This window comes from Lepidochelys kempii, chromosome 15 (genome assembly GCF_965140265.1).
Source record: "Lepidochelys kempii isolate rLepKem1 chromosome 15, rLepKem1.hap2, whole genome shotgun sequence".
Lineage (NCBI taxonomy): Eukaryota > Metazoa > Chordata > Testudines > Cheloniidae > Lepidochelys > Lepidochelys kempii.
Genome location: NC_133270.1, coordinates 13,421,556 through 13,434,896, shown reverse-complemented (window position 1 = coordinate 13,434,896; position 13,341 = coordinate 13,421,556). Strand labels below are relative to the sequence as shown.

At 38.0% G+C, this 13,341-nt stretch overlaps 1 protein-coding gene across 4 annotated transcripts in view; it reads left to right on the top strand.

The window, feature by feature from the left end:
* CABIN1 (calcineurin binding protein 1) overlaps positions 1-13,341 on the top strand; it is a 206,298-nt gene that overhangs the window by 16,648 nt on the left and 176,309 nt on the right. For all 4 annotated transcript variants that reach the window (XM_073312661.1, XM_073312662.1, XM_073312664.1 and 1 more), the window contains exons 11-18: positions 1,141-1,309; positions 3,679-3,815; positions 4,259-4,476; positions 5,503-5,581; positions 5,844-6,031; positions 7,892-8,041; positions 9,134-9,328; positions 10,717-10,953. In XM_073312661.1, coding sequence (XP_073168762.1) covers positions 1,141-1,309; positions 3,679-3,815; positions 4,259-4,476; positions 5,503-5,581; positions 5,844-6,031; positions 7,892-8,041; positions 9,134-9,328; positions 10,717-10,953 — 1,373 coding nt within the window. The remainder of the gene's footprint in view (positions 1-1,140; positions 1,310-3,678; positions 3,816-4,258; positions 4,477-5,502; positions 5,582-5,843; positions 6,032-7,891; positions 8,042-9,133; positions 9,329-10,716; positions 10,954-13,341) is intronic.

Genomic DNA, 13,341 nt, shown 5'->3' with positions numbered 1-13,341 from the left:
CCTTCTATTCTTGACTGTGCTGCTGTCTCATGCCTCAGTTTCCCCATCTGTAACATAAGGATAATAATGCCTGGGTGATATGTGGCTTAATCTGTTAATATTTGTAAAGCGTCCTGAGGCTGTCAGATGGAAGGAGCCATAAAGAAAAAAATATTATTACTATTAAATAAGATCAGCTGCTTGGCCTGTTTAATTCTCTGCCTTCATATGTACTTATTTGTTTGCAAGATGATATTCATATTCTCAGATGTTCTAAGGTATATACTGTGTAGGGAGGTGTGCGTGTGTATATCTATCTATCCTATCTATTGCTATTGTTCACAAGGCTACCAGTCTTTGGTTGATGTTTATAGGAATTTACAGGTGTTAGAGCGCTAGCCAGAGTCCTATGTTTTCCTTAAAAACCACAAAATTGTGCTGAAACTTAGAAGATTAAAAGAAAGTATATTTTAAAAAAAATCAGGTTTTCAAGCAGTCTGCTTCTTAGTTCTGACCCAGAATTTACATGCATACAAAATGTCATGAGTATCAAACTTAATTTACTTTGTATTCAAATTAAAAGAAGAAAAATTAGAATGTGAGCTATGCATTTCTTAATGAAGAGATGCAGTCATTTTTGCACGTTGTAATAGAATGAGTAGATTTGTGTAAAAATAGTAAAATCATAATGCTTGTTGTTGTCAGGGCAGTCCTCAGATTCCCCATCATGTTTGGTCCTGTAGAAATACAGTGTAGGGTTCCCTATCTGCCTTGACTCAAGTTACTACTGTGACTCTTCCTATCTGATATTTGCTATTTTTTTATGGTAACTGTTCTGTGAAACAAAACATGACTTAGGCCTAACTGTAGTTTGATCAGTGATAAATATGGTTCTGTTTAAGGGGCTACAAGGCCAACATCAAATATAAGCTTTGAAACCTGGTCACTAACCAGACTGCTGTTTAAATGATTCTGTTCCCCTTTAAGTTAAAAGGAATTTTGCCATTGTCTTAAGTAGGAACAGAACTGGGTTCTTGATGTTGCCATAGAATAAAGTAAATTTAAAATATATTTCATAAATCACCGTGATACTAAGCAACATTATCCATTGTGTGTTATTTGGCAATTTGAGTTTTGAAAACGTTTGATTCTGTTTTCTAGGTGACACAACTGTTAGTGATAAATCCAAGAAAGGGGTGAAGCGGAGGAGAATCACAGAAGATAGTGGTGAAACTGCAAAAAGGCGGTCTGCTCGAGTCCGAAACACCAAGTGTAAAAAGGAGGAGAAAGTTGACTTTCAAGAGCTGTTGGTAAAGTTTCTTCCTTCAAGGTACAGCAGACCTTCACTTGCAATGAGAGTTGTTGTCATTATGTGAAGACCACAGGCTTTTTTGTTGACCTGCTGGTTATCCACCCAGATCCTCAGAGGTACTGGACTCATGTTGCTTATTGACAGAAATGTGACTCAGTATCTTTTTATAAATTGTATTAAAACTATTAAAAATAAAACTGTAAAATCAATAAAGCAACAAGTTAATCTCAGTGGTGGATTGAATTAAATCATCAATTTAGTTAAATCATCAGATTAATACAAAATATAACCAATCCTTATACATTCTAAGGAGGTGGCTATACCATTTGGTTAGAAGTCACAACTAAAGAGTTTGACAAAAGTCCATCAGTTCTCTCATTTGAATGGTTAGGTATCTCAATATCGAAACTGAATTATTGTCTAACATCTGGGGTACAACCTCAGATCCAGTTATCAAACTTTTCCTCCTTAAAATTCAGTCTTGTGTGGTGGCTAACCTTTACCCCCTTCCCCTCCCACTCCCAAAAATGAGACACATTATAAAAATACAGACTGCTACAGAACAAGAGACATTGGACAAGTAGTCAACTTTGACCAGAAATGACGGATGACAATCTCAAATCCCTTAAGACTTCAAGACATAGAATATACTCTAATGGATAATTTTTATGAGACAGTATTTAGGACTGTTTATCTGAGGCACTTTTCTTTCAGGTGCCTTCCTTGCTTGGGTGTTATGGGTGCTCTCACACACATGCATGCACACAGCTACACTTTTCATTTCCACATCCTAAAAATAAAAAGTCTGAATTGTCTGGGTCATCTGCCAACTAATAAGAATAACAGATAAAAACAGAAAAAGGAAAAATAATGTATTAAGGTAACGGAATTTGCAAACTCCTTCAGCTCTCACAGTCTTCTGGACACTCTTAGTAGGAGCTGGAACTGTAGTCAAGGAATTAAACGATGATGTTCTGCTGGCAAAGTGCTTCTCACTAGCGGGCCTCCTTCCAGGTGGGAGTGGCCTGATTATTGATGTCATGAATTGTTCTCCTCAAGTTGTTTAGTCTTGAGGATTCTGAAATGTCAATCTTTCCTCTGGTGTCTTGGAACCCAGAAGATGAGAATTCTTGGCCTTATCCTTGATTCTTACAGTTTATAAACTTTACTTACTCTGTCTTACAGTGCCTCCCTCAAGGTCTTTGAACAAGACATGTGCGAGGCCTGCCTTGCAGCCATGTATCTTGATCCAATCAGGTTCAAATGAGGTCATCCTTAGCCTCAGTTTTAGGAAAAGTCCTGTTTAGATCAGCAATTTTAAAAATACTCAGTGTTTTACATATTACACCGACTAAGTCTATGACCCCCCCCAGACACACCCCCAAATATAAAAAAAAATCTGGATGAGACCACTTGAGGAAGTTGGTATGGTCTTATCCTGGTAAAAGGGCATTGAGATGACATTGTCATTAGTTTACAAAAATTTCAACACTAAATTCCTGTAAAAATAGCTGTTTGGAAGGGATGTTCTTCAACAACCAGTCACTCAACATTCATTCATGTGCAAAATTAAAAATAAGTTCAGATTTATGATCAGTTTCATCATATCCATTTCTCATTCTTGAAGCAAGGCAATTAGAATATTTTCCAGTTTCAGAACTGGGTTTTTATAGGTCAAACAGCTAGTCTTCTAGAATCTATGCCTTGATAGAGAAAAGTAACTTGAAAGTAAAGAAATGCTTTTTTTTTTTTAAGTTTGTCAGGTATTCTCATGTAGGTTATTTCTCTCACTGTTTTTTCTAGAGAAGAAGCAGAAGCAAGTCATAAACTTTTTTGCATAGTTAAGAAGTGGGTATGATTTACACTGTATTGGGTCTGTATGGACCCCAGTGTCATTGTCAACAAATCAGATCAGCGTTTCTCATTAAATCCGAAGGCATATTTGTTTTTACATTGATTATTGATTTGAGTGGGATGATTTCAAAAACAAAGATCCTTCTGAAAGGAAAATGTTAAGTTGCATTGCTAAAAGGGTTTGGATCTGCTCATACTTAAAATAATAATGCTGATAACACTGTTTTTTTTTTTTTTAAAAACAATTCCAAATGTTGTGGAGTAGTCTTGTCAGTTTCTGAAGCTTATTTGCTAGGATTTGCTCTTTTCTGTAGGCTGTTTCTTTCCATTTTTAGGGATAGCATGCTTGAGGCTTTTTACTCTGATGAAGTCTGGGAATAAATTTAAATTTCTGATGATGAACTCCAACTAGGATACTTCCATTGTGAAAATATACATAACACCTACACCCGGCAAGCTATTTGTTATTGAAAATAATATTCAGACTCTCTCAAGTACTGTTCTTTTACTTGTTTTCACCCCTTTTCACCCAGGCTGCGGAAACTGGATCCAGAGGAAGAGGATGATCCTTTCAATAACTATGAGGTGCAATCAGAGATCAAACAAGAGAATTTCCAGCATATTGGACCACATAGAATGTCATTTGACTCTACAACATTCATGGAATCTGGTAGGGACTTCAGCATATCCATTTTTCTACTTGTTTTCTTTTTTCCCTTATGTCTGCTTTTTTACTCCCACTTCTGTTTTTTTTCTTTTTGTGCACAAAAGAATGTTATTTTAAAGGATTTATTTTAATACATCAGTTGACTGAGCTTCACTGTATTAATAAATTATTTTTGTTTTCATTGGGCTGCTTATTTACTCTGTGTGATCTGTGTTGTGTGCATGATCTCATTTAACCATTTCAGTGTAGTCACTTTATTCTGCATAAATTCAAGGCTACTCCTGCAAAAGGAGAACCACTGTGTCATAAAGGTGTTATGGGTGTTCTTTATGCGAGATGTATGCTAAATGTCACAAAGCATTAAAAGTAGTATTCTCAGAAGCGAGGCAAGGAATTAAATGTGGTTAGTTTCAACAAACAGGTCTCTGTGCTCATCTGCTTTCCAGAGAAGCAGGATGTTCATGAATTCCTATTGGATAACCTGAACAATGGTGGCATCCTAGAACTGATGATGAGATATCTGAAAGTAATCAGCCAGAAGTTCCTGGTGAAGTGGCCACCTGGCTTGTCTGAGGTGGTCCTTAGTATCTACAATAGCTGGAGAAAGCATAGTAGTAATTTGCCCAACCCGTTACTGAGGGACTGTAGCAACCAGCACATCAAGGTAAGGAAACGCTCTATTTTTTGAGCTTCTTAATTTACCACATCCACCGTATATTACTCTGTGTGTCTTGAATGTGCTGCAGCCTCAGCTCAACCCTTAAAAGCAGAACACAAAGCTGTGTGTGCACCATTTGAGATGCAGGAGGCAGCTCCAGACACAGAGTGAAAGATCGAATTATGTGTAAGTACTGTAGGACGTAGCAATTTAATGACAGAAACAACAGTGCCAACTGCAGTGCACTCAAGTTGTGGGGGGGTTTGGTTTGGTTTTGTTTTTTGTTTTTTTTAGCCAATCAACAGTGCTGCACAGACCATAAGATTTTTGGGTACAGAGATTTTTGAACCCATGTCAGGAGCCTTCACCCTCTTCAGATGGAGCTGCAGTTACAACCCTGGTTACTGTGGAAAAAATGTAAAAATAATTTTCTCTTTAATCCACACAACCACATCTGTAAGAGCTGTAACAGAACATCCAGTGTTACTAGGAACAACTCATATCCAGTTTTGTTTTTTTTTATCCACCCATCTTTATGCAGAAAGCATTAATGAGCTGGCAAAACTAGCATATGTGTTCATTCTCCTTGATTCCTACAATTTCTTGAGTATTCATCTCAGCCTTTTGATGTTTTTTTTCAGATGTTCTAACATAAGGTATTAATGATGAAGCAACTTAAAATGGTTATATTTTAGGTTGAGGATGTTGCTCTTTTTCAAGACTGGGCCAACTGTTCCCTTCTTATCTTCTTCCCCACTAGATCGTCTTATCTTCTCATAAACAGACTTTTTTCATTCCTTTTTCCAGTTGTAAAAGGCCAGGGGAGTCTCTTTAATCCTACTGAGCATCATAGAAAGAGGGCAACCTCCTTTCCTTAGACAGAAGAAAGCCACGATGGGTGTAGGTTGGAAATGGAAATCACAAAAGAGGATTAATTAGAAAGCTTCCTTTCAAGTGATTTGTTAACTTCTTTTTACTTTCCAAACAAGGTTCTTCGTATTCTTCCCTGACCTTTTCATACCTTCATTGTAGGATATGATGCTGATGAGTCTGTCTTGCATGGAATTACAACTTGACCAATGGTTGCTGACGAAAGGGAAGAGCTCTACAGGTGAGAATTGGTTTTTCTCTGCTAGCCTATTCTTACAGTGTAAATTAAACTTGTAAGAAATTTTGTGAATCATTTATTAGAATACTGAGCTGTTACTTCTCCAGATGTAGGTCTGATCAATGGATGTGTACAACAGTTCATCTTTTTTTTTATTAGTGTTTGTGTTAGAAGGGTGAGCTGAGTGTTTGCAGCTGCTGCACATGGAACTGTTTGCATAGGGAGAATGTGATTTTATACTAAACTGTAATAAATTAATTTACAGTTTCCCCTCGAAATTGCCCTTCTGCCACTGTGAACGGAAAGTTTGGTCCTGATTTCCCAGGATCCCATTTTCTGGGGGACTTGTTGCAGCTCTCATTTGCATCCTCCCAGCGAGATCTGTTTGAGGAAGGTTGGCTGGAGTTTGTGGCTCGAGTGTATTGGCTGAAGGCTCGCTTTCTAGCACTGCAGGTTTGTTTTCATTTTGAGTTCAACAAATAGAATTTTTCACACTTAGCACAGTTTTTAAACAAATGGACTTAAGAATTATTATAAGCAGTTGAAGTGGTGGGTCTATGTTAAGTCATCAACACATTGGAGTCAAGTAATTCAGGAATAGCTTGACCTCTTTGAAGACAAAGTAGAGGTTACATTTGTCTATTTTATTTAGTTTCATTAACTGTCCCTATGAACGTTCAGTAATTAGATGCAAAGGATCTGGCCAAAATCCTTATGCATTGTACCAGAATTCAGTCATTTTGGTACATACAAGTGTTTAAAGTAGTTTGTCTTCTGTCCCCAGAAATAAATTTCAGCTGGAATTATAATGAACAGCTGCAAGACACAAATTCACTAACAGACTGAAGCCTGGATTCTAGCTCGTAGAATCTGTAATAGAAGCCCAAATAGCATGTCCAAAATGCAACTGTGCATTGAGTCAACATTTATATATTGTGATTGATTCTTTTCTTCCAATGGAGCTTGATCCTTCTGTTGACAACAGTTATTCATTTCATGTACAGATTTTCAAGCAGTTTGTCCTAGACCGATTGCTCAAGTAAACAGTCCAAAGAAAAGTTATTTATTGGATCCCAGACTTCATCATTATTTTATTTCAAGCATCGGTTTCTTAAGGCAGCGAAGAAAATGTTTACAGATTGTCTGTACTTAAGTCTAAACTTTTGAGAAGAAAAAAATGTGGGTTTGACTAATCAAACTTTAATCTTCAATTGATAACGTACTATATCAGTTGATTTCATATACACACACTGAGTAATTCATTTCCTTTTTATTTTCATATCTCAAAATCCTTCTTTAAGAAATCCATCTAATGAAAAACTGGATTGTTCCATAGAAAAATTAGTGGGGACAGAACCTTCTTCTCATTTATGAAGTATGTTTAATCATTTTATACAACTGAAGTAGAGACTCCTTTAAGTCATTTTATTTTCACTCAAAAATAAAATTTCTTTAAGTTAAAAGGATCTTCTAATTCCTTTTTCAGGTGAAGACCATTCAAAATCAACTGTCACTGCACAGTCCCAGTAACAAAGAAACATATAGACTAGACTGAAAGATAAAATTTTTATGATTATGACACACATGTAACTCCTCTGTTTCACAATAGATCTAGATATTTCAATTAAAAAAAACAAAGATGGAAGTAGAAGGATAATCTGAAACATAAATATACGTTTGGAATCAGAACCAGCTCCGCTTAAACTGAATGCAGGTTGTCCAGTCAAAATGTATTGATCATCTTTATTAAACAGACTGTCTTTATGGCTAGTGCTGTATCTCTTCAGCTTTAGTGAGTTATATTTTCTCCCTCTACAGCCTCTCTTCCTGTCCTGATCCTTCCCTTTTAGGAAAACTCAAATCTGTTTAAGATGAACAAAGTGGGTTGTTCACAGTTTTACTTTCTCTTAACTAGTTAGCTGTACATCTCAGTAATGTTACCCAAATTTATGGTTCTGGTCAGCATAAAAGGAAGACTTACTTCTGGATTTAATCTGCCTCCCTTCACTTTCAGAGAAAGGGAATGTTAGTCAATTTATACAAATAAATTTTCCTGTTATGTAACTTGAATACCTAGTGTCCGGTTTCCTCCCCTTTTCCCCCCAGTGGTGATGAAGGTAGCAGGTAGAATAGACTGGTAAACTGTTGGTGATGACTCTTTTGGTTGATATTCTGATTAGTTAAGTACCCCCCCAAATAATTTGCCTATCTCTCACTGACAGTGTACTCACAGAGTTAGTGATTCAACATTGCCTAGCTGCTTTTGAAGAATCTCAGGTAGCATTGTGTGATTTCCTCAAACTGTTTCCACAGGGTGACATGGAGCAGGCATTGGAGAATTATGACATCTGCACTGAAATGCTGCAGAGTTCCACTGCACTCCAAGCCAAAGCTGGCAATGAACACAGCATTGTGATCCGATTACCTAACCTCCATGTTGATTCTGTTGTTTCTCTAGAAGAGGTAGGGATCAGTTTGTTTGTTTGTTTGTTTGTTTGGGTTTTTTCTGTTTCTAAGTTCATCCAAAATTGAGGATTCCAGTCTACTTAGTGTGGTTTTGATACATTTCTAAAGAAGAGCTAAGTCTTGTGAGAAACTAGAGATTTTATATGTGTGCGCCATTTTCTTGTTTACATTCCGTTTTCCTTTGGGCTGTAATGTGATAATTCTGGAGGGAATCTGAGATAAAGATGCTAAGGGACACGTTCCCTTTGGGGATAAAAAACACGTTTTATGATTTAAAAACAAACAAAAAAAACTAGTGCGGCTTCTGTATCAACAGTGCTCAGAAACAATGCCGTAGCTGCAAGATTCATTTCAAAATTACTAGCACTTGCCCTGATGGAAAAGTAGCATGTATAACATCAGTAGCAGCTGTCTTAAAGTGAAGAATATTTTTACAAACCAGTTTAAAACCAATAATGATTGTGTTTTATAGTTAATTGATTTGAAAACCATCCTTCCCTTTTTCAGTTAAATGCTTTCTTTATCTATTACTGGTCCCTGCACAATTCAGTCTTGCTTAATAAATAGAATGAAAAATATTGCTATCAGGGTGCTGCATATACAGCTGTTAGTCATTAGACTAGAGCTTTGTTTCAGAGGGTTTCTTATGCTTTAATTTCACTGTTCAAATGAACTCTTGCCTTCAGCAGTCAGAATTTTCCAGTAAAACATGCAAATGAATTTATAAATAAAAAATTAGACATCATTGTTGTTTTTCTGTTACTGCTTATGGGGGAGGGCTTCAAACGCAGGCAATGCCATCTGATGATTGCTCTTTCTCATAGTTCATCAGAAAAAATGTGAGGTTTTGAGATTTATGGCTTAAATACAAAAAACGATAGTACTAATTTTTTAAAAAATTAAATACAAGTTGGGGTAAGTGATAATGGTTGGAAGCTTGTCTACTTTCTTCCTTGTCGTTTCTCTTCCTTCCAGTGCTGTAAATTTTACACATCCTACAGCTATAGTTTTGTTGTTCATAAGAAAAGTCAGTCATTTGCACATGAAGGTGAAATGTAGGTTGGATTGCACTATTTGTGACTTTTGCAGATTGACAAGAACCTCAAGTCTCTGGAGAGATGCCAATCTTTGGAGGAGATCCAGCGACTGTATGAGGCAGGGGATTACAAGGCAGTGGTGCATCTGCTTCGCCCAACCTTGTGCTTTAGTGGATATGGTAGGGCTAAACATCTGGAATTTGTTATATCTATACCAGAGAGACCAACACAGTTACTTCTGCTGCAGGTTTGTTATGTTTCTTTAAAAAATGCTGTTTAGTGAGGTTTTGAAAGCCCTGCATCTGCTTTATTTCCAAGAGCAACATAAAAAAGATTTGGAGGGTTAGTGTTAATGATGAATAGCGTTGACTCCATTTAAGAACCAAAACATGGGGCCAGTGTGTGTGTGTGTGTGTGTGTGAATCCACTCTCTATATATGTGTAGAGAGAGAGAGTGGATTCACCCAAACCTCTAAAACTGATCCAGGTTCAGTCTAGTTTGAAAACTTTAAGACTATATAAACTTGAGTGAACTTGGATCAGTTTTAGAGGTTTATTATGGATGAACCCACTTTACCAATGGCCTGCTACTAGGACTTGGAGTTTTTGTTGCCCTTGACTATTTATATGGTGGCTCCCAAGCATCCTATGCACCTGAAAGTTGTTGGCCAACTGGGTGTGAGGCAAGAAGCACTGGTGTGATAACTTCTCATTAGTCTGTCCTGCTTCATAGTCAGGTTGCTGCACCAGCTGTAACCTCCAGGGTGGCTTCACAGGATATTACAAGAGTCCAACCTAGAGGTGATAAAAGCTTAGATCACCATGGCAAGATCCTTATCTAACAGAAAAGGGTGCCAGATATTGCCCAGCCATAGATTTTTTTTTTTTTAAAAAGTTATTGATCGCTGCTGCAATCAGGAAGTACAGGATAGGAGATTAGTCTAGCAAGATCAAAAGATTATGCACTACCATGACAATTAAGGGACAGATGTCCTCTGCTGAGGGAGCAGGATGCAGTCTGTCAGTTCCTTAGTCTTTCTCTGTGCTGGCTATTTTTACTGCTAGTTTGACTAGAGTGAGCCTGGGCCAGTTGCTTTTCGTCCACATTCCTATTTTGTTGTGATCGTGGGACATCAGATCTTGTTTTCCATACTCAACAAGAAAGAATCTTAGAGCTGGGGATCATAAAAATACGTTGGGCATTGTAACCTTTATCATTGTAGAAACATAGCTTGTTTTCTAAACCAGCAATAAAATAGTAGCATGGCTCCACAGTGACTCAAACTCTGATTCTGTTGAACCTCCATACACAGCAGCATATGGCTAGAGAGCAAGAGGCTCATTGCTGCCTCTTCCCTGCAAAATAGGCTCATGTAGAGTCTCTTTGTATTCAGAGAATGGGACTCAGTGTTGCTTCCCTGATGACACTCAGTTGAGGAGCATGGGTTCTGGGGTCTCTTGTATTGTCCATTTTAATGCCACATTTAGAAACTTCATACTGAATTCTCAGTAGAGTAAACATGAGCTGCTAACTGTGTACCTTCTTCCATTCCCCTTTCCCCTTTATTGTGCTTTTATGCTTTGAAATAAACATTAGATCCATATAAAAAAAATTTTCATGTTAACATTCACTAGGATTCCCTGCTGAAACAGAAGGATTACAGACAATGTTTTGAATGCTCTGAAGTTGCCTTGAACGAAGCAATTCAGCAGATGATTAACCTGACAGTAGCGTCTGCTAAAGAAGAGTGGGTTGCTACAGTAACACAGCTGCTCATGGGGATTGATCGCTCACTGTCATCAGACAGCAGCATCCTGAAGGAATCTTCTGTAACGCTGAGCCTCATTCGACTAACAAACAACCTCATTCAGGTAACCTGTTCACCTACACTAGCAAGCAGCCACTGTGCACGACAGATCTTTTTTAGGCATGATACAGCTGCTGCCTGAATTGCCACCCACTTGCAGAGTCTCTCTTGGGTTACATTTCTGTGTGGGCTGTTTCCTTTCACACTCCTAGTTTTCACTGCAAGATGTCGGATGCATTGAGAATCTCTTCTGAAATCAGTAATGGCTGCTAATTCTGAGCACTGTGTCTGCTGAAATGAGCAAGGAATAGTAATAAGGTGGCTCAGGAAGAAGTACTGCTGGCTATGACTCTGTTTCTAGGGGCAGCACTGCAAGGTTTGGTCCAGCTGGCTGGGCGGGCCCAGTTTGTTTGTGGCACAGATCTTGCTGCATATTCGCTGCATGTGCCATTCGCATGAGGGATGGTAAGAAAGATCCTATGAACCTGAGGAACAGGGTACATACAGTCAGTTGGTGTTGTTGGTATGTTACATCATTCAGCTGAGATTCTAGTAGCTGTGGCCGCTGGTTAGTTCTTTAGATTCTTATACAGATATAGGACTTAAGTCAGAATTGGGAATCTGATGATTATGAAGGGTATTTTCATCCTCATTCCTCTTTTCCTTCCTCTTAAGGACAGAATTAAGTAAAATGATGGTTATTACCTCTTTCCAGTTTTAAAATTATGGGTAATATTTAGCCTTTTTGTAGAAGTTCTGAGATTTTGAAAACTGTTTACTTTTCTCCTGAACTTCTCATTTAAGTGCCAGAATTGTAAACTACTTTCAATATTATTTCCTCTTTAAAGACCCAAGCTTGATAATTGCTATCTGCAACATTCTGAGTGCCCTCAATTTTCATTAACTTCAGTGGGACCTGAGGTCACTGGGCACCTTGCACAATCTGACCCTAAGGTTTTAGAGCAATGTGCACAATGATGCCTGTATATATTTGTTCTTATCTGTGAAAATATTTATGGTATTACAAGAAATTTTTGCAAGAAGTGGCACTAAGGGTAAGGCTATTACAGGGAAATTGCAGGAATTTCTTGTAATACCATAAATATTTTCACAGATAAGAACAAATATATACAATTTATATGTGTAAAATATATCTCTAAGTGTAATATAATAAAATAAAGAAGGAATTTCCAGAAGTTTTAGAAACACCTGTCATTGTTTCAGTAACTGGGGCTGTTACCTTGGAGTAAGGTTAGGGCTACTGTTTTATTGATGGGGCATTGTAGTGCTCGCCAAGAGGCTCTCTCCCTTGAGGTAATTTGGGAGTGATAAATCAATTTCCCATTTTGGGTGGGGGGAAAGGAAAAATCAGAGAATTTCAAATTAGCTAGAGGTAAATTCCTTAGCAAAAAAATGGTTTTGGTTTATAGTAGAGGGTTTTCCAGAAAGTTTCTAATAGTCTCTGAATTTTCTCAATCTTACATAATTTCAAAAAATTGTCAAAATGCTAGCTTCCTATTTATTTTATGCCGAATTGATTACTTCTTTTTTTGTTTGTTTTTAATTGCTGCTTGATTGTCAGGGGGTTTATTTTTTTAGTTACTGATTAGACAGTTAAAATTGTGTAGGGGGACACACTCATTTTGAAATAGATATAGCTGTTGGAATACCTTTTATGTTACAGTGGAGTTCTCCTTCCAAGAGATTTTAATATTAGAAGCCAAGAGTTGGGTTTTATTTCTTACATTAACAAAAAATAGAGGTGATGATAATACTCTCTTATATAGATCTTTTTATCTGTAGCTCTGTGTCCTTTACAAAGGATTGTAAATATCATTACTCCCACTTTTCAGTTGGTAAAACTGAGGCACAGAGAGTTGATGTGACTTGGGGTATGTCTACACTACAAAATTAGGTCGGATTTATAGAAGTCGGTTTTGTAGAAAGCGGTTTTATACAGTTGATTGTGTGTGTCTCCACACAAGTGCTCTAAGTGCATGTAGTCAGCGGAGTGTGTCCACAGTACCGAGGCAACCGTCAACTTCCGGAGCGTTGCACTGTGGGTGGCTATCCCACAGTTCCCTCAGTCTCCGCCGCCCATTTGAATTCTGGGTAGAAATCCCAGTGCCTGATGGGGCTAAAACATTGTCGCGGGTGGTTCTGGGTACGTATCGTCAGGCCCCCGTTCCCTCCCTCCCTCCCTCTGTGAAAGCAAGGGCAGACAATCGTTTTGCGCCTTTTTTCTTGAGTTACCTGTGCAGATGCCATACCACGGCAAGCATGGAGCCCGCTCAGCTAACCATCAACGTATGTCTGCAGGGTGCTGGTAGGCATGGTACTGCATTGCTACACAGCAGCAAATTGTCTTTGGCGGCAGACAGTGCAGTGGTAGCCGTCATCGACGTAGTCCTGGGCACTCTTTTAATCGGGCACCTGGGCAAACATGCGAGTG